The following is a 26,995-nucleotide window of genomic DNA, read 5'->3' on the forward strand; positions in this document are numbered from 1 at the left end:
TTGCAGTTCAGCAATGATGCATTCCCTCCTGAGATGAGCATGACCACACAGGCAGACAAGATTGCTCATATATTTTTCAGAGCATTTAGCACGACCAATATTCTTCCCTTGATCAACACCAATAAAACTGGCCTGGTAAACTGACCGCTGGTAGACAACTGTTTTGTATAAAATGAACAGTTATGACAGAAATACCAGCTCTGAAACAGTTCGGGATGCTCAGAGAACATACAGTACGCTGTATAAAAACAGAAGATCGCCTTCCTAATTATTACTTTCAGGAAAATAGTGGAAAAGTGCAGGAACTACTGATGATTTCAACTATGTTACCAAGATAACAATAGCTTTTCTTGCAAGCTCACAAGGATATTTAAATGTATTCTACATACTAAACATAAAACAGTTCTGTGCAAATATGAAACAAGTTTACTCGAGGAAAGTAACAGGATTACAGAAGTTACCTGCCATGTTTATTTGTGCATCCACCAAAACATAAGTTACAACATTTAAACTGGAGGCTCTTTTAAAATAGATCTTGAACTAAACAGAAATTTTCCTGGAAGGCTCACCTAAACCCTACCTTTTCAGGAATCGTGTGTTCATAATGTGCAAGGTGATAGTGCTCAGGAGAAAAATAAAAATCTCATTAAGCATCCAGTGATGATGCATCAACCACAGGTTGGGTATAGCAGGAATCTCAATAATTCAAAGCATTCCCTCTTTCAATACAATTTCAGTCTTCTCAGGGAAAGCCACTACCATTAGAAATGTCCATTCCTCTTTTTGAACAATACGGTCTATTGATCCCCACTCTCCCTTTCTTATTGCTGTTGCTTGAGGTTTGTTCATGATTTTACATCTACTGGATTCTTAAACATTTAAAATTAAATTTCACTTTGAAAATTCCCCTCGTGTTCGGGTAGATTCAAATAGATCCAAGCAGTGAAAAAACCCGGTTTTCTGTAGTCTATATTATTCCTTTGTCAGCCAAAAGACCCCTCTGTTTTCTCTCTTGCTGGGCTGAAACTCACCATGGGTTCCAAGTGAAAAGGGCAGCACATCACCCACTGTGAGAACAAAGACATTTACATCTTCTGCTAAACTCAAGTTTCTAGCCCAAGTCCCAGCAAGGAGCAGTGGTCTGTCACAGTGAATTAGCCGACACTGTCTCAGGCTATAAAGGAATGTTGGCAATTTTCAGGTCTGAACAATGGGTTCTGAGAGCTGACAAACAGGATACCATCTCTTTAATGTGTTGTTTTAATCAACTTGTTAGGGCAGGTATTATCTGAAAAAGAAACACAAATAACCAATTCTGAGGAAGTAGAGCTGATTGCAACTTTTTTTTTTACATAACACAAACTTTTTCTTAAAAAAAAGGTGCGAGATTGCTGTACAAGATCTCAAATCTTTCTGTACACGGTCAAATTTGCAGAATGAACTAAAACAGACCAGAACTCTGTCTGAATTCAACAGACAAATACAGGAAAAATAATTGATTTCACTTCAAGAAGAGAAGCGAAAGTATAAAGGCAAGAGACGAGACTATTCAGTTATTGATACAGTGACGATCAATTATAAACATCAATATAAACACTGAATGAGATCGATCAGGCATGTGGTCCTTAAGAAAACCCACAGAGTATTCTACCAGTTGGTATCCCAAGTGCTGGCTTGCAGTACAATTTGCAACTCGGCAGCATAAAAGTCAACATTTTGTCCAAAGCATCTATTTGCGACATGTTCGATGTGGCGTCTGTTTCTTCTGTATGTCTATCCTGCATCTGCTGCGTTCATCCAACCAGGGTAACTCAAAGTTCCTGCGGAGGAGGAGGATGACAGTTAAGTCCCAGGCTGATTTACTTTGGGATTTTCAAGTGTATTTTTTTTTCTCCTTTCCTTAAAGGAGAGGTACTTATTTTCAAATTGCTCCCAGAACGTGATGCCAACGCCTCTAGAGACAATCACAGATCATCAATACCAGCCCCAAAAAAACATTATTAATGCAGGAGGCAGGAGATGCCTGAACCCAGGTGATTTAATACGAGATGAGGGGGAAAATGTACGGAAACCGTTAATTTGTATATTTTGAACTGCTGGCGATCACAGCAGGTAAGACAGCATTCATGGAGAGAGAGCAAACTAACATTTCAAGTCTCGATGATTCTTCATCAGAGTCATCTATATTCTTTCCAATGGATACTGTATGACCTGCTGAGATCTCCAGCATTTGTTGTTTTCAATACAGATTCCAGCATTTGCAATATGCTCCTACACTGTATATATTGAAAGCATTTTTCATTAACAGTATTCAACTGATGCCTTTTGAATGTTCAACTACATTGTAAAGTAGTAAGAGAAAACAATTGGGATATTTTACATGTTCAAAAGAACTGTTTCTCTGCACAAGACAGATGTAGATAAATGAGGCCAGTTAGACAGTCAACCTGATACATCAAGAAAGATCGCATCCAACTTTTTAAAAGTGATTTGAGACTATTTTTCTACATCCACCGTTCTACTTACCACTCCATTCTGTACATTGATCAAAATGAATGAAGAATTTCCTGGATACATCAGTTTTAACTTTACTTTTTTGATTAGTTTGATCTGTTTTGCCAGAGTTTAATTTGTACTATTAATTTGTACTTAGTTTTTGTACTATTTGCAATCTTACATATCTGCAATATTGATTTATTATCTGAATAGCAAACTTTTTTTTAAACAGTACTTTCTGTTAATTATGATTCTCCTAAAATGACAGGATTTAATTTCCTGACTCTCCTCTTAAAGAACAAAATAGATTTGGGCTTTCCCAATCCAAGTACAAGCCATTGCAGTCTCATAGCACAGTTTCCCATTAAATGCCATTGTCATTCATAGAAGCCCACAGAGTGGCTAGTGCAAGGACTAGAAACATTTACAATACAGAGGAACCTTGGTTATCCGACATTCGATTATCCAAATTTCGGATTATCCGAACAAGATCGCAAGGGCCTGATGCTTGGCTAAACGATGTTATCCGGCATTCAATTAACTGAGTGAAATACTCTCTGCCTGTGTCCTTTGGATAATTGAGGTTCCCTTGTACAGCACAGTAGGGGGTGTTGTTGTTGAGAATAATGTCATGGGGTAGAGAGTGGTGTGTTTTATTCTTAATCTTGATCATAAAAATGCATATTCAATATTTCAAATGTACAAATAACTCCACCATCATGCTGGCTACTAAACAACATTTCCAGCATGTCAATGAGAAACTTACTGTTGTGATAACTTAGGTAGAGGTCTCCCAAAAGCCACGACGGGAAGAAATGGGGTGATTACAAGAGATTCCACTATGAAGTAAGGAGAAAAAAAAATTATTATTATTGTGAGAAATTTGGATCCCTCATATAAACTTCAGGTTTTTTGGGGGGTAGGGACCCTTAAGGTTTTGATCCCCAGAACTGGAAGCCAGTGATCCATTTGTAATGTTTTCTCTGTAATGCATCCAAAAATTGATATTATCTATTGCTGCTTGGGATTCGTCGTATTTAAGCCTACCATCGTCGGGTTCAGGAAAAAAGGACAGGATTTCTGGCTCCGATTCCTGAATTCCTTTCTTTTTATACATGCGCAGTTGCAAACGTTGTAGCAGCCTTTGTTCCCTGATCCGCTGAATGTCCCACCTGAAGAAAACAAAATACAGAGGTTACAGATATCATCAGAAGACCACACAATTTTAACGAAAGTAGCTCCACAATGTCCTGCTGACCCGACACTGAAATTTTCCCCACTTACACCGTCGGATAAATTCCACATCACCAGTGCCAGGAAACAACTATAGGCCTTGACAGATACACAATCAGAAAAATTAATAGTAGCTGACTCTATAACTCAGATGTACAGCACGGAAACAGACCTTTCGGTCCAACTTGTCCATGCCGACCAGATATCCCAACCCAATCCAGTCCCACCTGCCAGCACCCGGCCCCATATCCCTCACCTACCTATCCAAAATGTCTTTTAAATGTTGCAATTGTACTAGTCTCCACCACTTCCTCTGGCAGCTCATTCTACACACATACCACCCTCTGTGTGAAAAGGTTGCCCCTTAGGTCTCTTTTATATCTTTCCCCTCTGTCCTGGAGGACAATCCTAGAAAGCTACATTCCATCTAGCAGCAAGACAGATCATTCCTTTAGATTATAGAGCTATCATTAAAATCCAGGCTATAACAGCAGTGCTGAAATACTAATTTAAAAATCTCAAACAATTAAATGGACTAGCCAGATCACGCTCAAATAAAATTAACTCTCACTTTTCCTAGTACATTCTAGATGTTGAACATCAAATTTCTTTGACTTTTTGCAATATTGAAATCTCTAAAATCCACTGAACTATGACGACTAATAGTCGTACAGGTAAATTTTTAAAGATTGTAAATTTCAATGTTATATACAAATATTCCAAACATTGTTTTGTTTGGAATGACAAATTGTTCACATGTTGGATTCAAAGTCCCTTTAAGTGTGTGGAAATAACCTTCTCTGGAACCACTTTGATAAGTAGGACATTAGAATTAGGGCTTTCCCTTATCCCCAGTGGACAAGTGTACTAGTTCTCAGCCAAACCTCTAGACTGTGCGTCTCACAATTGGAAAGTATTTCATGTCAGTAGGATAAGAATGTTATCTGCCTGAGAGAAAATAGGCATCACCCTGCCTCTTAAAGCACACCTTCAGTCTTTGAGTGAATACAGCACTTAACACCAGAATGTGCAGACTTGTGCATCCTGCTTTCCCGATTAAAGGTCAGCATGCATGTAGAAATAATGTGGTACTAAAAAAAAAACTTAAGCTCTACAGCTCCAAAAAGTATTTTATTATAATTTTTAAAAAACATTATATTTCAAAGTTGCAAGCCACATAATTATATTAACATTTATGGAAAATAGACATTTTCCTGTTTTCTAGATAATGGAATTCACTCCCTAGACTAACCTGAAATCCAAGAAATCTGGTTGAAAATGATGAGGCTTGGACTCTGGTGTACTGCTTCAATACACAGTCAGGTTTGTGACAGATAACAATTAAAACCAGTTCACTGGCATTAGCTAGTCAATCTCTTTAATCTTGCTACATTGCCTGAATATGAATTACTTCTTCGATTAAGTAAACGTAATTTACTTAAAAGCTGGTCCTAAGATTGGCAATGTTCCTTTTATTACTTAAAACAAGTTCTCAGGTACAATGTGATGTTAATTACCTTTTCCTTCTTTTCTCATCAAGCTCCAGTTTTGCATGTCGTTTCGCAAAGACACAGTCATCTAAGTTCTAAAATAAACAAAGTTAGTGAACTACTTCACTTTTAAAGCACAACAGTTAATAGTCACAGACTTCCATACAATTCCAATGAACCAGCCTGTTATGATAGCAGTCATGTTGGCTGTGGATAAACTCTTTATGGATATAGCCTGGGTGGTGGGACGGAAGAGAACAAAGTAACAAGAACATCTGCTTGGCATGGAAAGTGTTACTATTAACAATCACTGCTATCCAAACAGACATTTACATGAGGTGATACTAGTTGTTTTTAGCATTTAGTTAAATTTCCATTCACTGCGCGCACACAAATATCACAAGTGTTTCAATTCCAGGACTAACTATAATATTTGATGTTTTATCATTCCCGATTTCTATAGTCAGCTTCACTAGGATAACCACAACGAGCCAGTAGCCAAATCATTTCTTCTCACATTCAACTCTGAATATTTCAGTCACAGGTTTGATTAGATTACTTAGTGTGGAAACAGGCCCTTTGGCCCAACAAGTCCACACCGACCCTCCGAAGAGCAACCCACCCAGACCCATTCCCCTACATTTACCCCTTCACCTAACACTACAGGCAATTTAGCATAACTATTTCACCTAACCTGCACACATTTTTGGACTGAGAGAGGAAACTGGAGCACCTGGAGGAAACCCACGCAGACACGGGGAGAAAGGCAACTGTCTCTGTGGAGTTTGCACAGAGGCGGGAATTGATCCCGGGTCTCTGGCGCTGTGAGGCAGCAGTGCTAACCGTGCTGCTATGCAGTTTCTCTAAAATATAAGGTTGCAGAGACTCCCAGGCAACAATATTTGGAGATTATTGATTTTCATTTCAATTTCAAAACAAAAATTGAAATGACATTTAGTTAATCTCTCTCAAATTAGATTTCATTACGGAATTTCATCTGAGCATTCCAGTTCTTGACTTCTGTATAGTCACACCTTTGAAGAGATCAGACAAGGATAGACCTGTGGAGAGATACGTTGTTGGACAGCCATCTGGCATTCATAATGAAGCATCAACTTTGGACAGGGAAAGCAGGCACTGTCTGTGCAAATGTACCCCAATGATGGATTCATTGACTTTTGGAGAAAGGTGAGAACAGTGCATGGCTGTGGGTGAAAGAAACAAAAAAATCATTTGCCACTATAGATGACTATACACAAAGTCATATTTGCAACCAAGGCTTTGAAAACCAAGGAGTTGTCATCTCAGGCATCCTACACCAATGTGGTAGCTCTGCAAAAAAGAACTAACTGTTCTGAAGAATGTTATAATTACTAAATGGATTGGCTGAAAGGCACACAGATTTCTGACATTACAGTACTTAATTCCTGGTCAAACATAAGCACGTTTCAGGACTTTGTGACACCACAATTCCATTTGCTGTATCTGGTACTATACTTTACGGGAACACTTCAGCTGGTAATGAAGGCAAAGAAAGGCCCATTGTCTGCTGCTGAAAATAACACTAACAAAGTATTGAGTTCAATGTTGGCACCGAAAGGTCATGATCGATGCTTTCAAGTATGAATCAGAGATCTGGAGCACTCCTGCATTATTAGGAACATCTGTTAATTGTTCCTAAAACTGACCTTTTGATCTCCGAAAGCACAATCTGAAAAGTGCACCCAGTAAGATTACCTATGCTTTCCCCTTTTTGTTTAAAATATACGAAGTATGAAGTTTAAATGTATGACATTCATGGAGATACTGAGGACTGCAGAAGAGTCCTGACCCAAAACATCAACTTTCCAGTTTGTGCAATGTTGCCTGACCTGCTGTGCCTTTCCAACTCCACTTCTTAAAATCAACTCTGTATGAAGTTCACTTTTTAACTAAATGGTGTTTTATCTGATATAACTGATCAAGATGATTTGGTGATACAGGTACTTCAAATTAAAAAAAAGCAGATATCCTTTGATGTCAATACAGGTTTTCTACCATATTGAAGGAAACAATATGATATCTGAAGTACCGACAAAGTTCTTTGTTCAAGTGGAAAGACATGACAAAAGGAAAAATTGAGAGATTGACAAAAATGTTATTCTGCTTCTGAAGAAATTCTACTCATACAAGCTGCTCGCAATGGGATTTCATCCTGGAACAGTTGGATATGGCTGATTCCCTTTGCGTTAGGCAGTGAGGAGATTCCAATGATTTCTGGACAGGGATCACCCAAAGGGTGGCACAGTGGCTAGCACCGCTGCCTCACAGCACCAGGGACTGGGGTTCAATTCTAGCCTCGGGCGACTATCTGTGTGAAGTTTGCACATTCTCCCAGTGTCTGCATGAGCTTCTAATGGGTGCTCCACGTTCCTCCCACAGTCCAAAGCTGTGTAGGTTAGGTGGATTGGTCATGCTAAATTGTCCATAGTGTTCAGGGATTTCTAGGTTAGGTGCATTAGTCAGGGGTAAATGTAAGGGAGCAGGTCTGGGAAGGTTACTCTTTGGAAGGTTGGTATGGACTTGTTGGACGGAAGGGCCTGTTTCCACACTGCAGGAATTCTATAATTCCCATAAAGCACTGCAGTTCGGTGGAAAAAAAAAAGAGCTTAATCCTCAACTTCTGAGCAAGTAGCCCCCACGAATATCATATTACAATCAAGGAACAATGAAAAGTGACACCTACTGCTGAAGGACTCTTTATAATCTGTATGCTTGAAGTCTGGGTTAAAACATTAAAATCATCAGGTACAGTAACATTTAACAAAGTTTAAAAGGAATGTTACTCCATTTTCACTGGAAAATAAAGTGATATATTCATTTAGCATTTGTCTAGCCAAAGGGAAATGAGACATCCTGAAAGGGACTGCTTTTATTGTTTTTACAACAGCAGACATTTTACCTCAAGGATATTTCTTATGTCATGTTGTAATGTTGTAGCAGCATATTCCTGCCACTAGAGGTTCTCCTAGTTATCCGTGTAACTAGAATTCCTTTACTACCAGGCGACCAATTCTGTTGCATTGCAACATTACACAAGTATCATGGACCTGAACATTGTTCACTGCTAATTTCAGGAATCCACCCAAAACTCCACTTTCATTACATAACATGACTTCAATCTGTGTCAAGTTATGATATCATGCACCATATCAAAATTATGCGATTTCATACATTTCACTGTGAAAATGTACTTTGTATTATGTTGCAAACACTGGAATGAAAAATGAGAAAAACGCCTCAGTGCAGAGTTAAAACCTGTACCAGTGGCAACCAGGTACATTCCCAAGGACACTGCCTGCTTTCCATTCATATGGCCACTGGATAATGGATACATTAAAGACTGCCAACAGTCAGCCTCACCTACCAGAGTCACTAAAATGGTGGAGTGTCTGCATTTAGTCACCTCACTCAGATGGAGCAGCCACCTTTTAATTTTAGATCATTGCATTTATGAAGGAAGATGATGAGACTAAACTTGTGCTATCACAAGCCTAAAAAGAGGTTGCTGTTACCCCTCTTGTCAATAGCAAACTGCCCAACATGCTTAATTAAACATCTTCACTGCTCTTTACATTACGTGGTTCATGGTTGGGGATTAGGAAAGCAGTGAACACCACGGCAGAGGAAATAACTCTGCATGTACTAATGCTCAAAGCTAGGGAGGGAAGTAGCAGAGCTACTCCCAAAGTTACAATCATCAAGAGTACACTGGCCAGTACAACTATGATTATATTTCTGCCAGAAATTAACCTTAAGTTTTTAAGATGTTTCAAAATTGCATTTTTTTCCAAAAAACTCTAATTTTCAATTTAAATCAACAGCTTTTAAGTGAGGAAGTCTTAGAGAGGGGTACTTGTAGTATTCCAATCTATACAAAAACAGAAACAATGCTAACTTGCGCAATTCAGCTGCCCTTTTCCTCCCCTTCAGCAATTAAAACACTGCCTCAGAAAATCCTGACCAGGTGCAATATTTCTGTATTTAGGAAATATCAATTTTTATCCTTTTCCCATTCTCAAAAGGTTACCATACAACCTACATTCCCAAAGAGGTGTTTAGAATGCTGTCGACATTTGCACTTCCTGACTGATCAAAACCATTCATTAGGGGTAGCAGGAAGGTGCAGAATGCAGCAACCCCAGGTACAATGACCAACCAGAACCAGGTCCTGTTTATCTCAGGCAATTCAGCATAGGGCAGCGCTTGAGATAAACTACGATAATCAGTCATGAAGGAACCAAAAGACAAATCACCAATAGACGCGCCCACATTTTGTTGCTATACCTCAATGATTTCATCAGGTTGCAGGTTTATGAGGGGTTCCGCCGAGTGTTCCTTCCAGGATGGAACTACAAAGAAACAAGATTTAAGGAAACAAAAAAAAAAGACCAGGTTTAAATGTCTGTTTCTAAACAGTTCACTCCAGGACTTGCAGAAGCTTAACTCTATCAGCACGGCTGATACTTTATAGAATGGGACATTATTCAAACCACAATACTTCCTGCCTTTGATCACACCGCTAAACCGCACAAAGAAACGTGCCCCAGCTCACAAAAATCAGGAATGCTGGTGAGTATGTCATCCTGTGCATCAATTTCACCCACCTCTTACTCTTTCAGCTTACTCAAAGATAGTATTCCAGCATTTTTGTTTCACTAATATAGATTCTAAAACTCAACATATGGCTAAGACCATAAGGACATTGGAGCAGAAACAAGCCATTCGGCCCTTCGAGTGAGCTCAATGATGATCATGGCTAATCTGTTAATGCTCAACTCCACTTTCAGTATCACCTTTGATAACGAAACAAGGTAAGAACGTTCTGCCTCTTTGTTTCCGTGAAAGACAGTAAGCTTTCAAACTGAGAAAGGGATCTATCTGTTGGACTCACTCAATCTGCTTGAATTTTATGATTCAAAAATCACACTGGTGGCTGAAGGCTGGGAAACATCACTCTGACTGTGTGCACAAGAACTCTATCTTTTCCAAAGCAGGAAACAGAATTGGGTTCCAGCTTTTACGGCCCCGAAAAGTCAAATTGCTGTGTGAATTGGGTAAATTCTGTATATCTGGGAACAATGCATAAGCAACAGTAATAAAAGCAAATTGCTAGAGAGACTCAGCAACCTTGACAGTATCATTGGAGAGAACGCAGACCTAACGTTTCAAGTCCAGTGACTTCAGAGAGTCTGAAGAAGTGTCACTGAACTAAATGTTAACTCTATTTCTCTCTCCATAGATGCAGCTGGACGTGCTAAATTTCTCCAGCAATTCCCGTTTTTGATTCAGAACTTCAGCATTCAGTGTTCTTTATTTTATATACAAGCAACAGCAAATGCTTTTCTACTTTCTGTTGGGATTTGCACTACAGCACTTCCCTCCGCGCCTCCCCAGAAAAATAATGCTACAAACTTTGTAGTTTTAATTTGGCAGCATTACCTCTATGGTGGTTAGTGGATTCGCCAGATCTGCCCACTATTCTCTTGCATTCTATCTGGATGCTTTCTGCATGTGCAAGCAAACTATTTTCTTTTTTAATTGTTTCAGTTCACCTAACAGCACACAGAATTTTTCCTCCATAGATAACTGAGCAACTCATAGCAACAAAGCTGTAAGCTCAAACCTCCTGAACTGCTGTGCTTTTCCAGCACCATTCTAATCTAGGATCTGGTTTCCAGCATCTGCAGTCCTTGTTTTTACCTAGCTCAAACCTCCAGCTTTGCTGAACATGGATTATCACAGTCAGAACTGAATAGGTTTGGGAGTGAGGGGAAAGGTAACTTGAAAAAGCTGGGATTGACATTTGTGGTAGCTATCCAGCAAATGCATGCACTAGAGGGGTGAAAGTCAAGGACTGACAGGACTTGTCTCAGCAATACACCATTCAGCCCACTGACAATCACTGCATCCCACTTTTGAATGTGGAGTTCATTTGATGCACAACAGATCATTTGGGAAAGGTACCTACTTGGTGCTCACATCAAAACCTTCAAAGACATGGAGGGGAATGAAAACACAAAGTGAGGTTATACCAACCAACCTTTGACACTTGAGCTAGAATGATGATTTCTGCTTCTTTAAGTACAAGACTAGAATGTTCTATTACAACCTACCAAATTACACAATAAAGATAATGATAGACTGCAAGGCCTTTCTCTATTGCCTTGCATTGTGATAGTTGACATACTTCTACAATCTAGTACACGTAGATGAAAGAGATTAACAACCATATCAAAAAACAAATCTGAACCATATCTCACCATTCTGTTCTGGAATGACTTAGCCAATGCCTAAAAGAAGAGCCACCTACTTAAAAATCTGAATCTTTCCCCTCATTATCAGGTCATTTATTGAAGGTGTTAAGGCCTCTAGATTGCCACGCTCTTTATACTAACTTGCTACAGTTTCTTCCTTCTTTGGTGAAGGTTCTCGTAGTGGAGAGGGTGGCCGGTGGTGCCACCGACACAGGTACATCTCAGTGGTGCAGAGGTATGGCTCCTCTTCTATGTCATTAGAAACAGGCTGATCTTTGCTGGTGGGCAGACCTGGAGTCTTTAATATGGTTGAAGGTTTGTAGACACCCTCAGTCTGAGATTTGGATTTCTCTGGAGTTTCTTTACTTCGCAGTTCCCGTTTTGAGACTTTGTCGGGCAACGGGCTGCTCGACGTCTGTCGCTGCGGAGAAGATTTGACCAGTTTTGTCCGTACTCTTGAAAATTCAGCTGCAAGCTTTTTTACTGGTGCTTTTCTTTCCGTTATTCCTAGTGCAGATTTCCTGAATACAATCAGAATTAGATTGGTTTTATAAAACAGTTACCAAGGTCCATGCTGTACATAAATCCATAAGACAGGACATCGATTTTTTAAGAATGGGTTGCAGGTTTCGGTTCATTAATATCTAAATCCCAGAACTTGTTTTAAGACACATTCTCGAGATAACAAGGTTTTATTTTTAAAAAGTCAGGACGACTAACAAAAACTCCTATTCTGTAATCATAGTTGAGAAGGAGAAAGAAATTTCTATTTGCTTAAAAGTTCGTTATAGCAATTATTTTTTCTTGTCTTATAGTGAGGTTGTGCAGTAAAAAGTGTGCCAATAGATTCAAGAGAGAGCAATGATGCATTTTACTAAATATACAGTACACCTCAGGGGTTCCAATGTTTGTGCTGAGGGGAGAAAAGCAAAAGGTGAAAAACCCCAGAACAATAACATGATTTTTACAAATGGCAAATTGAAAGTGTGAATTTGTATCCCCTGTAATGCTTTGCATATTGCAATTTTGGACAAACTGGCAAGAATCCACATTGGTAACAATAATCTATTAGCATTGTTAATGAGATCCCTTACTCCCAACTGCTTGGATCACCTGGTGAAATTCTACACCACTGACCACATGGTGGATTTGACTAAGTGTAAGCTTCACTGTTGAGATACTCTACCTGAAGTAGTAGAGAAATCAACATGAGATTTTTTTCTCTTGACCATTTGTTTATCTTTCCTTAAGATATTATGGCCAGCCAGCACAGGTAAGAGGGAAGAATAGGTACACTAAGTAACAAAGTCAAATGCTAAAAGACTACATAGTTTTTAATCAGGCATGAATATAAGTTGAGAGAAAAGTCCACAAATCCACAAAACCCCAAGCACCGTCCTGCCGAGGGGAGGGGAATGTTAAATTCTGGTTCCAACAAAGGCTTTTAGATCCAAAAGGTATATTTTCACTTTACCTCCCTATTTGAATTGCTTGTGTTCATTTCAATTGCCTCACCCATCACAATTGAAATTCTTAGTCACCTTAAAATATTTGGGGAATTCTTCATCCGAAACAGGTAAAAATTACTTTAATGTAAATTTTCTAATCCCAGTCTAAAGCAAGCTGTCTTTATGGAAATTACATCATAAATTACACCTCTGTTGTAGTTAATAAGTGCTGCATTTTTTGCAATACTGAACAGCCAGGAATCAGACATTTTATATTTACATTTGAGTGTTATTTTCTCAATATTGTTACAAGATATTTTCCTTCTTGTAACCCATAATGAGCATTTCACAAATTTGGTGGAGGGGCTGGGGAGGGATACTCCCACTATTTGCTACAAACTACAAATGATCTACTAGCAACTCCATACTGCTTTGATTGAAACTAAACTAAATTCTGGAGTTTACCCACAAAGTTCAGAGTACCTTTTATAACCCTTCCCAGAGTGTGTTTCCGTTCTAATGCCCTGTGCCTGAACAAGCGATTGTTCAGGGGTGATTTGTTGATGCTCTGGCTGGATCTTCTCCACTTCTGTTGCATTTTTCTCCTCTGTCCCATCCACTGTTTGAACAAATCGGTGCTTGTCCTTTTCATTCTCTTTTTTCACCAGCTGCATCCTCCTTTCCATGCGCTCAAGACGAGCCAGAAGCTGTACACAAAATATCTTTTAAAAATATGATCTGAACTGCCTGGTATTTTAAAACAAGAGCTTCTAATATGACCTGATACCGTCCTTAGGATTGCACACAGTTTATCAAAATCAAGCCTTTACGTGAAGCAGAATTACAGGGCTAAGTGAAGCAACTCGGAATATATATGTAACTCAACCCCATTACTTTCATATTTTTGGAGAAAGGGCGGCATGGTGGCACAGTGGTTAGCACTGCTGCCTCACAGTGCCAGAGACCTGGGTTCAATTCCCGCCTTGGGCAATTGTCTGTGTGGAGTTTGCACGTTCTCCCAGTGTCTGCGTGGGTTTCCTCCGGGTGCTCCGGTTTCCTCCCACAGTCCAAAGATGTGAAGGTTAGGTGAATTGGCCATGCTAAATTGCCCGTAGTGTTAGGTGAAGGGGTAAATGTAGGGGAATGGTTCTGGGTGGGTTGCTCTTTGGAGGGTCAGTGTGGACTTGTTGGGCCGAAAGGCCTGTTTCCACACTGTAAATAATCTAATCTAAAAAGCTTCTATACAGTATATACAGTTAATACTGAATGTGCTTATGTAAACATATTAAGCTGAACTTGCACCCTCCCACCAATGGTGTCGCCATTTGGTCTTCACTAACAAAACCATATCTATATAATTGGACTAATTTTCATTATAATTTGGTATATTCATCCATTATGTTTAAGTTCGACAAGAAATTCTGATAATAAGTATCATTTGAATACTCGTCATTTTCTGCTGTAGTCTAGATTTTCAGCGCTTTTTCGTTTTATACTAAACAAATTTAACAGCTAAAGCAGCATTATACAAAGATTAAGATACAAAATGGCTGTTTATCACCTACCCTCTGCTATTGCTTTTCGTGTTAAAGTCAGGATCTTTTTCAGCTTTGTACAACTAGCACACAGCAATCAGCTACAAGTATTGCAATATCTGGCACCACCTGCAATTAGCCATTTCATGGGCATGACAATTGAAAAGTATACAAACCATTTTTAAACACTGGAATTCTAATATAGACTGAATTTCTACTACTGGGGACTGCGTTCTTGAGATATTGCAAGTGCAACATACAGCTTTTCATTTGCTCATTTTTAAGCCTTATAGGAAACCAGTATTGCTGGTTCAAATAGAACCTGTAAATATAATGCTGCAGTATATTGTGGTCAGCTTTAGAAAAGTAAATAAATGCAAATTATTACAAAATATTCATCAGGCTATTTCCTTTCACACAGTACACTATTAATCCATGGGGAAAGTGCTCAAGTCCTTAACAAATGCAAGTCCTTCCTCTTCATTCAAAATTTATTTGGAGTTGCCAGTGTTGGATTGGGGTGAACAAAGCTAAAAGAAAAATCACAACACCAGGTTAGTGTCCTACCGGTTTATTTGGAAGCACTGCTCTTGAAGAACTGCTCCTTCTTCAGGTGGTTGCAGACAGCCCTTTGAAAGCTAGTGCTTCCAAATAAACTAGTTGGATTATAACCTGGTGTTGTGAGATTTTAAACTTCATCAAAAAGTAAGGCAAATACATTTCATAGGTGATATTGAACTTTCAACTGATAAATCTTCTAACTGGATTTTTCCAAAAGTGTATGTTCCTACTAACGTGCAATACCTATGTGATATTCCTCCTGGAAAGATAAAAAGCACATAACACTTGTTTTCTTTTAATTATCTTGCTAAAGTTTGGTTTTGCATTCAGCAAGTGCAAAGAGATCACACATATTTGATTAGAGGTTCTATTGAGCATTTAAGCCTAAGTTTCAAAATTTGTGGTACTTTTGAGCTATGGTCTGTTCAGAGTCAAAGAGTCGACAGCACAGAAAAAGGCCCTTCAAACCATTGAGCCTGCACCGATCAAAATCAACCACCTGATTATATTCTAATCCCATTTTCCAGCACTTCGCCCATAGTTTTGTAAGTCTTGGCACCACAAGTGTACATCTAAATACTTTTTAAATAATGAGGGTTTCTACCTCTATTACCTTTACAGGCAGAGAGTTCCAGACTCCCAACACACGGTGAAAATAAATTTCTTCACATCTCCTCTAAACTTCCTGCTCCTTTACATTTATGCAGCCAACAAGGGGAAATGTTCCTTCCTGCCTTCTCTGCGTGTGCCCCTTGTATTTCGTAAGAATCAATCATGTCCCCACTCAATCTCCTATGCACCAAGGAAAACAACCCCAGTCTATCCAATCTCTTCATAATTAAAACTTTCTGGCCTACGTGACATCCTGGTAAATCTCCTCTACACTCCCTCCAGTGCAATTACATCCCTCCTATAAACCAATCCAAGAATAGGAATGAGACTCTTTAAGCACACAATCATTGCAAAAAAAAAAGAAGAAAAGCAGGAATAAATGATTTCACCCCATTAAGCAGTGTTGAATTGGAACACAAATTAATATTTAACCTAACAACCCTGTTTGGTGTCCATTTTATCTCCTGTCAAATTGACATATAAAAGGGATGTTCAATCGTATAATGTAGGTAGAGGTAATTCACTTTCCCAGCAACATGCACAATCGTGGAGAAAAAATCCTAACAGCCGTATGAATTGTGATAATTGCACATTACTTACTTTAATTCCAATATTCCCGCCTAAAATAGTGTACGCAATATATCTTAACCTCAGTGATTAAAACTTTCTGAAAAAGCGGATACTAATACTTGTTCACCACACAATCTCATTATGAATGTGCATTACAATAATAAGTTTCAAACCTACTCAGGCCACTAATGAAAGGCTTCAAGATCAGCCTGAATGCCTTTCCTTTTAGAATCAGAATTACTAAGAATTCTCAGAATTTAGGATTAACAATTTAACAAACGCAATGTTCTTTAGTTTTAAATTTTGCTAAACCAATAGACAACATCCATTACTGATATTTTTGAGCACAAAGCAGATTTCTAAGGAACCGCTTACACAGATCTGCTGGGATCTAATTGAAATGAAACTGAAAATGGTATTAAGACAAGGTTGACATTTGAGAGAAAGGCATGAAGGACCAATATTACACCTTAGAGAGCAATTTTTTATATATATAAAATGTCAATTTGCTAAAATAAGACTTACTGTCAGTGAACACATTAGCATTGTGATAAATTACACCGCTGACAACACACTGTACTTGTACCCATATTTATTCCTTAGAAATAAATGTAACCAGGTCTGGTGGACTAAATCACTCCAAATACTCTATTGCAAAATAGGCAATACAACAAAAAAGTGTTCCATGTTTATGGATGACTGGAACACAAATCAATCAGTATTGTTCAATTTTCAAACACAACAGTTGAAGCAACATACTTGTACATATGAGGCATCTCTGTAAATGGCAAAAATACTGAAGAGCACCATGGGCAGTGCTAATTAAGATCTATAGAGAGAAACATATGTGCAGAAATGTAGCATCTGAAGCCGCCCTTTCATCTGGGTCTGAAAGAAAGAAATGGAGCTTTCTTTCCCCCAAAGACTTTAAATTATAGGCCAGGCAGGAAGGCTGAGGTCTGGTGACGTCATTGACGCGCGACGGCCTGACCGTCCAGTTTTGTCGCTCGGCTCACCGGGTGGGACCCCGGGGGAGTGGGAAGTGAGCTTGGGAGGTGTAGTCCTAGCCATGACGTCAGGCAGCAATCACCCAACGTCAGTGTGGGTGACCCAAAGACTACAACTCCCGGCGGGCCCCGCGGCAGCCAGCACCGGACGCCATTTTACACCCTCTAAGATGGTGGCCCGAAGCCCCGGCACCGAACCGCCCGTCATTGTTATCACCGGGCATTTTAATGCGCCTCCGCCATTTTATTTTCTTTTTTTCCCACCCCCCCCTACTTTTTTCCCCCTCCCCTCCTCACCGTCTCTTTCTCGGCCTTCAGCTCATCGATCTCCCTCTCCTTCAGCTGGAGCTGTTGTTGTTGCTGCTCGATCAGGTCGAGTTGCAGGAGGACGATCTGTTTGAGGCGGGCGCTCTGAGTGGGGCCCGGGCCTTGAGGCTGAGACGACGGCGGCTGCTGGACCTGCTGCTGTTTCTTCAGCTTCCCCCAGTGCAAGACCTCCAGGCCGGACAAAGGCGCGGCGCCATCGCCGGGCCCCCCTCCTCCTCCGCCGCCGCCGCGGCCCACACTGTCCCCGGCGGGGACCAAGGCTGCACCCCCTCGGCCCCAGGCCGCCCCCGCTCCAGCCCCTCGGCTCCCTTTGGCCGCCTTGGCCTCGCCGCCGTTCATCCTGCCTCGGCCGCCTTTGGGAGGAGCCGGGTCGCCGTCGCACCGGAGCGTCTCTCCTCCCGCTTCCCCGCCGCCGAGCTCCTTGGTCGCCACCATCGAGTAATCCGCCGCCGCCGCCGCCCGCTTCTCGGCCTCCGCCATCCCGCCCGGTTGCTTCAGTAAACCCGGCTTCATGGTCATGGCCTGCCGGGGGGCGAGCCGGCTGCCGCCCGCTCCTGGCGGAGGCTCGCTCCCTGCCCGGCGGGCGGCTGCTTTCCTTCGGCGGCCGATCTCCCCTCACAGGAGGCTGGGAAGCCGGGGCGCGGCTCGGATACTGCGGCCCGGCCGCTTGAGTTCAGTGTCTGCTCTTTTATTGTTAATGGGTATCATTCATTCAGCGGTGTCTGTTCTGTGCTGGTTGTGGCCCGGACCCTCCCGGTTTGTTTTGTTTCTCCCCCCCTCCTCCCCTCAATGTCCCCCCTCCCTCCCATCCCCCACCCCAGGACCCGGCACCGCGCAGGCGCCGCCCTGTCCAAGCGTCACCCGCACGCACTGACCACGTGAGAGGAAGTGGCTCTCTATTCATCCTCAATGAGGAACCCTCACACTCGTTCCCAGTCCAGGACAGTGAGGAGCCTTCAGGTTGACTAGGAGATTGCAAGACGCACACTCAATTCCTGTCCAGGAGAGTGGGGAATCCTCACACTCACTTCCCATTCAGGACAGTGAGGAACCCTCACACTGATTACTTGTACAGGAAAGGGGTAGGACTCTCACACTCAATAGTTGCCTAGGAGAGGGGAGGGACACTCAAATATCACCTGTCCAGGGGAGTCCCACTCACTCTCCATCCAGGACAATGAGAGACCCTCACGTTGACTAGGAGAGTGCAAGACACTCAATCCCTGACCACAAGAATAGGGGACACTCTCACCATCATTCCCTGTGCAGTACAGTGAGAGACACTCACTCCCTGTCCAGGACAGTGAGGGACCCTACACTCACTCCCCGTCCAGGACAGCAGGGGACCCTCGCATTCACTTCCCGTCCAGGACAGTGAGGGACTCCCACACTCCTTCCCTGTTCAGGACCTCAACCGACCCTCACACTCACACTCTGTTCAGTACAGTTAATGACCCTCACACTGACTCCCTATTCAATATAGTGAAGAAGTCTCACACTCACTCTCTGTTCAGTACATTGAAGGACCCTCACACTGACTCTGTCCAGTACAACAAGGGATCCTCACACTTGCTCCCCATCAAGGATTGTGAGGGACCCTCACACTCGCACCCCGTCCAGGACTGCGAGGGACTCTCACACTCACTCCCTGTCCAGGACACTGAGTGACTCTGACACTCACTCCCCATCCAAGAAGGCGAGGGACTCACGCTCTCACCCTGTCCAGGATAGCAAGGGACTCTCTCACTCACTCCCTGTATAGGTCAGTGAAGTGCCTTCATGTTCTCTCATTGTCCAGAACAGGGATGAACCTGCTCACACATTGCCTGACTATCACAATGAGACACATTCACTTCCAGTTTAGAACAGTGAGGGGCCCTATTCACAATACAGTGTCTACAGTAGAGTGTGACACCACTTCCCCAAAACTATGGAGTGGGAGACCCGATAATAAACAATGAGAGATCCATTTCCTGTCTTAGTCTGAGTGAGAGGACACATTCTGTCCCTAACACATTGAGTCATCCCCTGTCTGTGACCTAGTCTCCCCTGTCTGTGACCCAGTCTTTGTGTGATCTATTTTGACTTTTATACTGTGACGCTCAACCATAATGTCCCTGTTAGAGTTTGAAGGTGGCCTATACAGTGTCCCTTCTGCAATATCAAGTTAATCGATGCAGTATCTCTGATGTAGTCTGAAGCTGATATAATCAGTCATTTCCCTTGCTGCATCTCAAGTTGATAGATTCACTCAACGTCCTTGGTGCGGTCTCAGACTAATGTATTCACTTAGTGTCCCTGCTGCAGTTTCAGGTTGTTCTCTACAATGCTCCTGCTATCATATGAGCCTGATCTATTTACTCATTGTCCTTGCTACTGTCTGAAACTGACAGTGTATATTCATAGACTGTCCCCACAGCTGACTTGATCTTATATTTTCTACAAGCATACTGTAATCTTGAGGCTGATATCTTCATTCTGTGATGCAATGCACCATAATAGTCCAAAGCAGCATAATTTATTCACTTTGCTGGGGAAAATATTGAAATTAAAGAAAGCAGAAGTGATTTTGTTATGATATTTGTGGGAATGACATAATCAGGCAAATTTGTCATCTGGAAAATAAATAGTATGTTTCCTTGAAGATTTCCCTGATTTGCTATTATTATTTTAGCAGAAGTCCAGCTTAGTTGCATGAATAAGGTTCCTTTCAACTTCCACTGCTGATTTATTCACATTGTCCCTTGTAGCAGTCTGAGGTTGATATATTCACTCTGGGTCCCTACTACAGTATAAGGCTGCCATATGCATTCAGTGTCACTGCTGCTGTCAGAAGCTGAGTCATTCACTCGTTACCCTTGCTGCAGTCTCAAGTTGATGAATTAATTCACTGCCTCCGCTGCTGTCTTAGGCTGATGCATTTGGTCACAGCCCTTTGCTGATTTCTGAAACATGCATTCAGTTCCTGAAGAAGGGCTTATGCCCGAAATGTCGATTCTCCTGTTCCCTGGATGCTGCCTGACCTGCTGCGCTTTTCCAGCAACACATCTCCGGCTCTGATCTCCAGCGTCTGCAGACCTCACTTTCTCCTCCATTCAGTTGCTACCTCTACTATAGTCGCCATTGATGCATTGAATTACACTTAGCTCAACTTAGAATAAGTTGCACTTTCAGCTTTCTGTCCAGTTATTTGCTCTCTCCCAACCTTAGAGTTCAATAGGACCTTGAACGGATGGGGCGAAACGTGGCTGATGGAATTAAATTCTGATAAATGTGAGGTGCTGCATTTTGTTAGGGCAAATCAGGGCAGGACTTATACACTTAATGATAAGGTCTTGGGGAGTGTTGCTGAACAAGGAGATCTTAGCATGCAGGTTCATAGTTCCTTGAAAGTGGAGTTGCAGGTAGTCAGGGTAGCGAAGAAGGCATATGGTATGCTTGCCTTTATTGGTCTGTTCAATGAGTATTGGAGTTGGGAGGTCATGTTGCAGCTGTACAGGACATTGATGAGGCCACTTTTGGAATCCTACGTTCAATTCTTGTTTCCCTGTATAGGAAAGATTTTGTGAAACTTGAAAAGATTCAAAAAAGATTTACAAGAATGTTGCCAGGATTGAAAGATTTGAGCTCCAGAGAGAATAGGCTGGGGCTATTTTCCCTGGAGCATTGGAGGCTGAGAGGTGACCTTTAGGACATTAGGATGAGTTGGACGGAAGGATCTGTTTCCGTGCTGTACATTTTAGATTTTTTTAGATTAGATTAGATTTCTATGATTCTAAAATGTTTAAAGTCTGAGCCAAACCGGTCAGGCAACATCCAAGGGGCAGGAGAATCAGCGTTTCGAGCATAAACCCTTCATCAGAAATGAGGCTTGTGGCCCAAAGGGGCTGAGAGATAAATGGGAGGGGGTAGTGGGGCTGAGGGGAAGCTAACTGGGAATGCAATAGGTAGATGAAGGTGATACATCGGAGAGGAGGGTGGCGAAGCTAGATGGGCAGGAAGATGGACAGATAGGACAGTTCAAGAGTGCAGTGCTGAGTTGGAAGATTGGATCTGGGATAAGGTGGGGGAGGAGAAATGAGGAAATTGGTGAAATCCACATTTATCCCGTGTCGTTGGAGGGTCCCAAGGCAGAAGATGAGGCTTTCTTTCTCCAGGCTTCGAAATGTTAGGTTACGGCAGTGGAGGAGGCCCAGGACTTGCATGTCCTTGGCAGAGTGGGATGGGAAGTTGAAGTGTTCGGTCCACAGGGCGGTGAGGTTGTTTTAATGCATGCAGAGATGTTCTCTGAAATATTCCGCAAGTTGGTGTCCTGTCTCCCCAGGGTAGAGGAGACCACATTGGGAGCAATGGACACTGGCATGTGCGGAAGTACAGGTAAATCTCTGTTAGATGTGGAAGGATCCTTTGGGGTATTGGATGGAGGTTTTGCGTCGAAGTTCTCCAACCTAACACCTTCATCTACCCATCGCATTCCCAGCTACCTTCCCCCCCTGCCCCATTATCCCCTTCCATTTATCTCTCAGCCCCTTTGGGCGACAAGCCACACTTCTGATGAAGGGCTTGTGCTCAAAATGTTGATTCTCCTGCACCTCAGATATTGCCTGACTGGCTGTGTTTTTCCAGCACCACAGTCTTTGAATCTGATCTCCAGCATCTGCAGTCCTCACATTCTCTTTAAAGTCTGAGCCAGTTTCTACTGCTGGCACTTGGCCCAGGCTTCTCCTAATGCTAAGGTGCAGCTCAGCAACATAATTTACAAACACAAGATTGGTTTCAATGTCCATGGCAATGATTCCTAACTGTTCCCATCTGGCAACATCCTTAATTCCATTACCATAGTTGCTCTGCCATTCCAGGACTGAATTTTGCAACGGTATAATTGAACAGGAATAGTTCAGGAGTGAGGAGGAATACAGCATACGGGTGTAGGCTATTCGACCTTTTGAACCTGCTCTGTCATTCAATATGATCTTAGCTGATCATCCAATTCAGTATTCTACTTCTGTTTTCTTCATTCTACAGTAAAAATGTTGACAACAGAACTTTTGAAAACTGTCTCTTTATGGTCATTAGTTCACTTACCAGAAACGTTATATCACCTCATTTCTAATCATCTCGCACACATTAATTTTGAGTTGCAAAATTAAAAATAGCTACTAGTGATTCAAATGTTTTGGAAGAAGTTGGCAAATGCCTCATTTAACACTTCTCATTTGTTGTCGACCTTTTTGCTCCATCAAGAGAAAGCTGAGATTTAATCATACATGAACTGTGATATGAAAGTATCTGGTCCTACTAAACATCCAATTGTTAGTAATGCAGAATTTCACTGAACCTTGCATGCAAATGGTATAACCTCTCCCTATCTTTGATCTGCAACTCTGTGTCAGCTCTTCTAATTCTTTTGACTGTACCTGATTTAATTGCTCTATTACTGGTGACCATGACTTCAGTTATCAAGGCCATAAATTCCAGAATTCCCTCCTTAAATCTCTCCATGTCTCTACCTCCATCAAGAAGCTCTTCAAAATCTACCTCTATGACTGAGCTTTTGGTCATTTGCCCTCATTTTCTGAAGATGTAATTAGTGGGGCAGAGCTGTTCTGAAGAACTCAAAGTGTTAACTTTGTTTCTCTTTCCACAAATTCTATCAGACCTGCTGAGTTTCTCCAGTCTTTTTGGTTTTTAGTTTAAATACTGAGAGATTGTTGTCTGGCGAATCTAGAATACAGGATAGGGAACAGTCCAGGTCAAGGGCTCAATTGCATAGGACTCAGATGACGAGAAATTTCTTCAATCTGAAGCTATGAATCTTTGGAATTTCCTTCTTCAAAGGGTTGTGGATGATCCATAATTGAATATATTAAAGGCTGGGATTGACAGATTTTACTGGTTGGCAAGATGTTATGAGTGATGTGCCACAGGAATCAGAGCTAGGACCTCTATCTTTTAATAATTTACATATAAAACCTTTGGTTGGAAGTACTCAAAGATATCATTGCTATATTATTTGCTGACACAAGGATAGTTAGGAAAGAAAGTGGTGAAGTGGATATAAGGAGGCTACAAAGGGATACAGATAGGTTGAGTGAGTGACCAAAGATCTAGCAAATGGATCAGCATGCAGAAAAATGTGAAACTGTCCATTTTGGCAGGAAAAAAAAAGAAAAGAAAGCTCTGAGATGCAGAACAATCTGAATGGCCTATTGCATGAAAGGTTAGTATCTGTGTATGGCAAGTAATTATGGAGATTATAGAATATTATAGTTATATTTGAGGGGAATTTAATTCAAAAGTAGGAAGGTTATTCTTCATTTATATGGAGCATTGGTGAGACCAAAGCTGGAGTACAGTGCGCAGTATTGGTTTCCCTATTTAAAGAAATATCTAAATGTTTTCAAAGTAGTTTAGGGAAGGTTCACTAGAGTAATACCTGAAATGGGTAAGTTATCGTGTAAGAAAAAAATTGAACAGGACATGCTGGAATCCATTAATGGTTAGAAGAGTAAGAAGCAACTTGAGTAAGACATGTAAGATCTTAAGCCTTGACACGAAGTTTCTTAGTGTGGAAGAATTTAGAATCAGGGTCACCCAATTATGGCAGGGATCATGAGTTTTTTTTCTCTCACAAGCTTGTGAGCCTTTGGAACTGTCACCCTGAAAAGCCAGTGGAAGCTGAGCCTTTGAATATTTTTAAGGCAGAGGTGGATAGGTTTTTGGTAAGCAAGGGAATGCAAAGTCATCATCGGTAGGAGGAATGTGTAGTAATCAGATCAGCCATGACCTTGCAGAGCAGGCTTGAGGGGCGGTGAGGCGCATTCCTCGTTCAAATTTTCCTGTGACCGCTCATATTCTGAAAGGAATCAAGGGACATAGGGAGCAGTTGGGAAACTGAAGTTGGAGGTAGAAGATCAGTCATGATTGTACTGAATTGTGGAGCAGGCTTGAGGAGTTTACTCTTGGCTTGCTTCATAAAGAGTCATGAAGATATACAACATTGAAACAAACCCTTCGGTCCAACTCGTTGATACCAACCAGATATCCTAAATTAATCGAATGAGGTTAAAAATAATGACTGCAGATGCTGGAAACCAGATTCTGGATTAGTGGTGCTGGAAGAGCACAGCAGTTCAGGCAGCATCCAAGGAGCTTCGAAATCGACGTTTCGGGCAAAAGCCCTTCATCCCATTTGCCAGCATTTGGCCCATATCCCTCTAAACTGTTCGTGCTCATATACCCATCATTCACTTTTCAAATGTTGTAATTGTCCCAGCCTCCACCACTTCCTCTGGCAGCCCGTTCCATCTACACACAACCCTCTGCATAAAACATTTGCCCCTTAGGTCCTTTTTAAATCTTTCCCCTCTCACCCCAAATCTGTGCCCTCTAGTTCTGGACTCCTCCTGGGAAAATACCTTGTCTATTTACCCTATATATCCCACCCTGATTTTATAACCCCCTATAAAGTCACCCCACAGACTCCGGCCCTCCAGGGAAAACAGCCCCAGCCTATTCAGCCTCTCCCCAGTTCAAACCCTCTAGCCCTAGCAACTTCCTTGCAAATCTTTTCTCAACCCTTTCAAGTTTTGCAACATTCTTCCTATGGAGGGAGACCAGAATTACACACAATATTCCAAAAATGGCCTAACCAATGCCCTGTACAGCTGCAACATGACCTATATGTTCTAATCTTGTTATGTATTCAGTATCTCACATTTTATGGAACCTATGAAGCATCTTGGTATATTTTATTATGTTAAAGAGGCTTTATAAGTACAAGTTATAATGCTCCTGTGAAGCAATTTGGTCCATTTTATTAAATCAAAGTCATTGCAAACACTATATTAAACTCATGCTACATGTGCGCAGATGCATAACATCTTTGCACCAGTTAATTTCTTATGATTTTGCCACACAGAATAAGTTCTAGTTAATTAGATCTAATGGTGTTCAACTGTCTGAAATTAACTTGCAGGTAGTTTCAGTTGGTGTCTCTGAAACTACTATTTCCAACAGTGAAAGGGCCAGTTACAGCTCAAAGTGGGTTTCTGGCGGTATGTTGTATCCTGTTCTCATTGTGGAAGTAATAGAATTGTAGACTTGAATGATGCATTTTCTTCTGTCAATAAATTGACTAAACAATGTGAGTGCTAAAAGGCTAAGGGCCCTTTCTGAAAAATTGATTTACTGAATTAATAAAATTCCTGTACTTTTCAGTTTTCAAACACAATTGACTTACTTCTTAAAACGCATTGCATTTTTTATGTATGTCACACATTCATTACTGGGGCTTCAATCTTTCAGACTATGTACCAAGATGTTCACCACGAGATCAAAGTTCTCAAAATTCCAGAAACTGAAGATCCCTTTATAAAATCTAGTGTATTACTGCATTGAGTTGGCTTTATCTTGGTAAAGCTGTGGAAAATCAACTGCTTTTACCAAAATTTGTTAATATTAATGTTTATTTCCTTTTGTTTCCATTGCCACTCCAATCTACAGCACTTTCATAATGGTGATAGTTTTCAGACAATTCATCTTGATGTGGCTGTTAGCATTCAGGTCTTTGAAGAAAAGGCAGTGGGTTCTCATCCTATTCTGGGATTTGACCAGGCTTTCTGGACTTCCATTTCAGTCAGCTCTGGTACCACCACCGGCTGGTCATACAGCAAAATTTGGAGAGAGTTGGGTGCAACAAAGGCACATTTTAACAAAATATTGGAACTGAAAGTCAGACAGAAACCCATGCAGCTGCCCGAAAGTCAGAATTAATTTACTGCTCTGTCAGTTTCTGACACAGGTACAATTACATTATCATCAAATTGCTGGTGGATAATGTGATTAAGCATTTTCTCTGTTAGTATAACTGATTCACACATTTAAACCCTTCTCGTCCCTTGATAGTTATTTTAAGCAACCTGTTCTGACACATTATTACACACCTGTGGAGCAAATGAAACTTGAACCCAGGACTCCTACCGTACATTGCCACTATTCCACAAGACTCTTAAAATATTGTCTAGCCAAACTGTTCAGACACACTTCTGGGGCTGGGGAAATCTTCAACCCAGCCTTCTGGCTGGGAGGTGGGAAAATATCTCAAAATTATCTGAACTCTTTATATCTTCGTCTTAAAAGACCAAAATCTGACTTGGAAAGTGACAATCAAGCTTTTCTCTGATAATCCAATGTAATAAACAGAAGATATTGTAATAATTGTTCAGGATTAAATTTCAATCTGACAAACACCATACCCCAGTTAATAGGTCTTTGATTGCATGGAATCCATAAAACATAAAGGTTAGATTTAAAATTGCTGAAGGTGATGATGGCTGGAAATGTGTTGCTGGAAAAGCGCAGCAGGTCAGGCAGCATCCAGGGAACAGGAGAATCGACGTTTCGGGCATAAGCCCTTCT

The 26,995-nt window shown here is 41.2% G+C and overlaps 1 protein-coding gene across 2 annotated transcripts; it reads right to left on the reverse strand.

Annotated features, from left to right (window-relative positions):
- Positions 1–408: 408 nt before the first annotated feature.
- Positions 409–18,363, reverse strand: LOC122539832 (male-specific lethal 1 homolog). Of its 2 annotated transcripts, none has more exons than XM_043674926.1 (8): positions 17,546–18,363; positions 13,447–13,670; positions 11,657–12,036; positions 9,546–9,610; positions 5,247–5,314; positions 3,544–3,668; positions 3,263–3,335; positions 409–1,820 (listed from the first exon to the last, which is right to left on the reverse strand). In XM_043674926.1, exons 1-8 carry the CDS (start codon positions 18,092–18,094, stop codon positions 1,730–1,732), a joined length of 1,575 nt encoding a protein of 524 aa, XP_043530861.1. In that variant the 5' UTR covers positions 18,095–18,363; the 3' UTR covers positions 409–1,729. The 2 variants fall into 2 exon arrangements, with proteins under 2 accessions (XP_043530861.1, XP_043530862.1); XM_043674927.1 differs by lacking the exon at positions 17,546–18,363 and adding an exon at positions 17,001–17,194.
- Between the last annotated feature and the right edge of the window lie 8,632 nt (positions 18,364–26,995).

The sequence above is a fragment of the Chiloscyllium plagiosum genome, chromosome 33 (genome assembly GCF_004010195.1).
Source record: "Chiloscyllium plagiosum isolate BGI_BamShark_2017 chromosome 33, ASM401019v2, whole genome shotgun sequence".
Classification (NCBI taxonomy): Eukaryota; Metazoa; Chordata; class Chondrichthyes; order Orectolobiformes; family Hemiscylliidae; genus Chiloscyllium; species Chiloscyllium plagiosum.

What these genes read in the sequence shown, in the direction of transcription:
- LOC122539832 (XM_043674926.1), bottom strand. Translation starts at nt 18,094, where the DNA reads ATGACCATGAAGCCGGGTTTACTGAAGCAACCGGGCGGGATGGCGGAG. An exon ending in GAAGGAAGAAACTGTAGCAA is followed by an intron (nt 9,611 to 11,656) that starts GTTAGTATAAAG and finishes GTTTCTTTGTAG; the next exon opens with TTCCATCCTGGAAGGAACAC. An exon ending in GATGAGAAAAGAAGGAAAAG is followed by an intron (nt 3,669 to 5,246) that starts GTAATTAACATC and finishes TGTTTTCTTCAG; the next exon opens with GTGGGACATTCAGCGGATCA.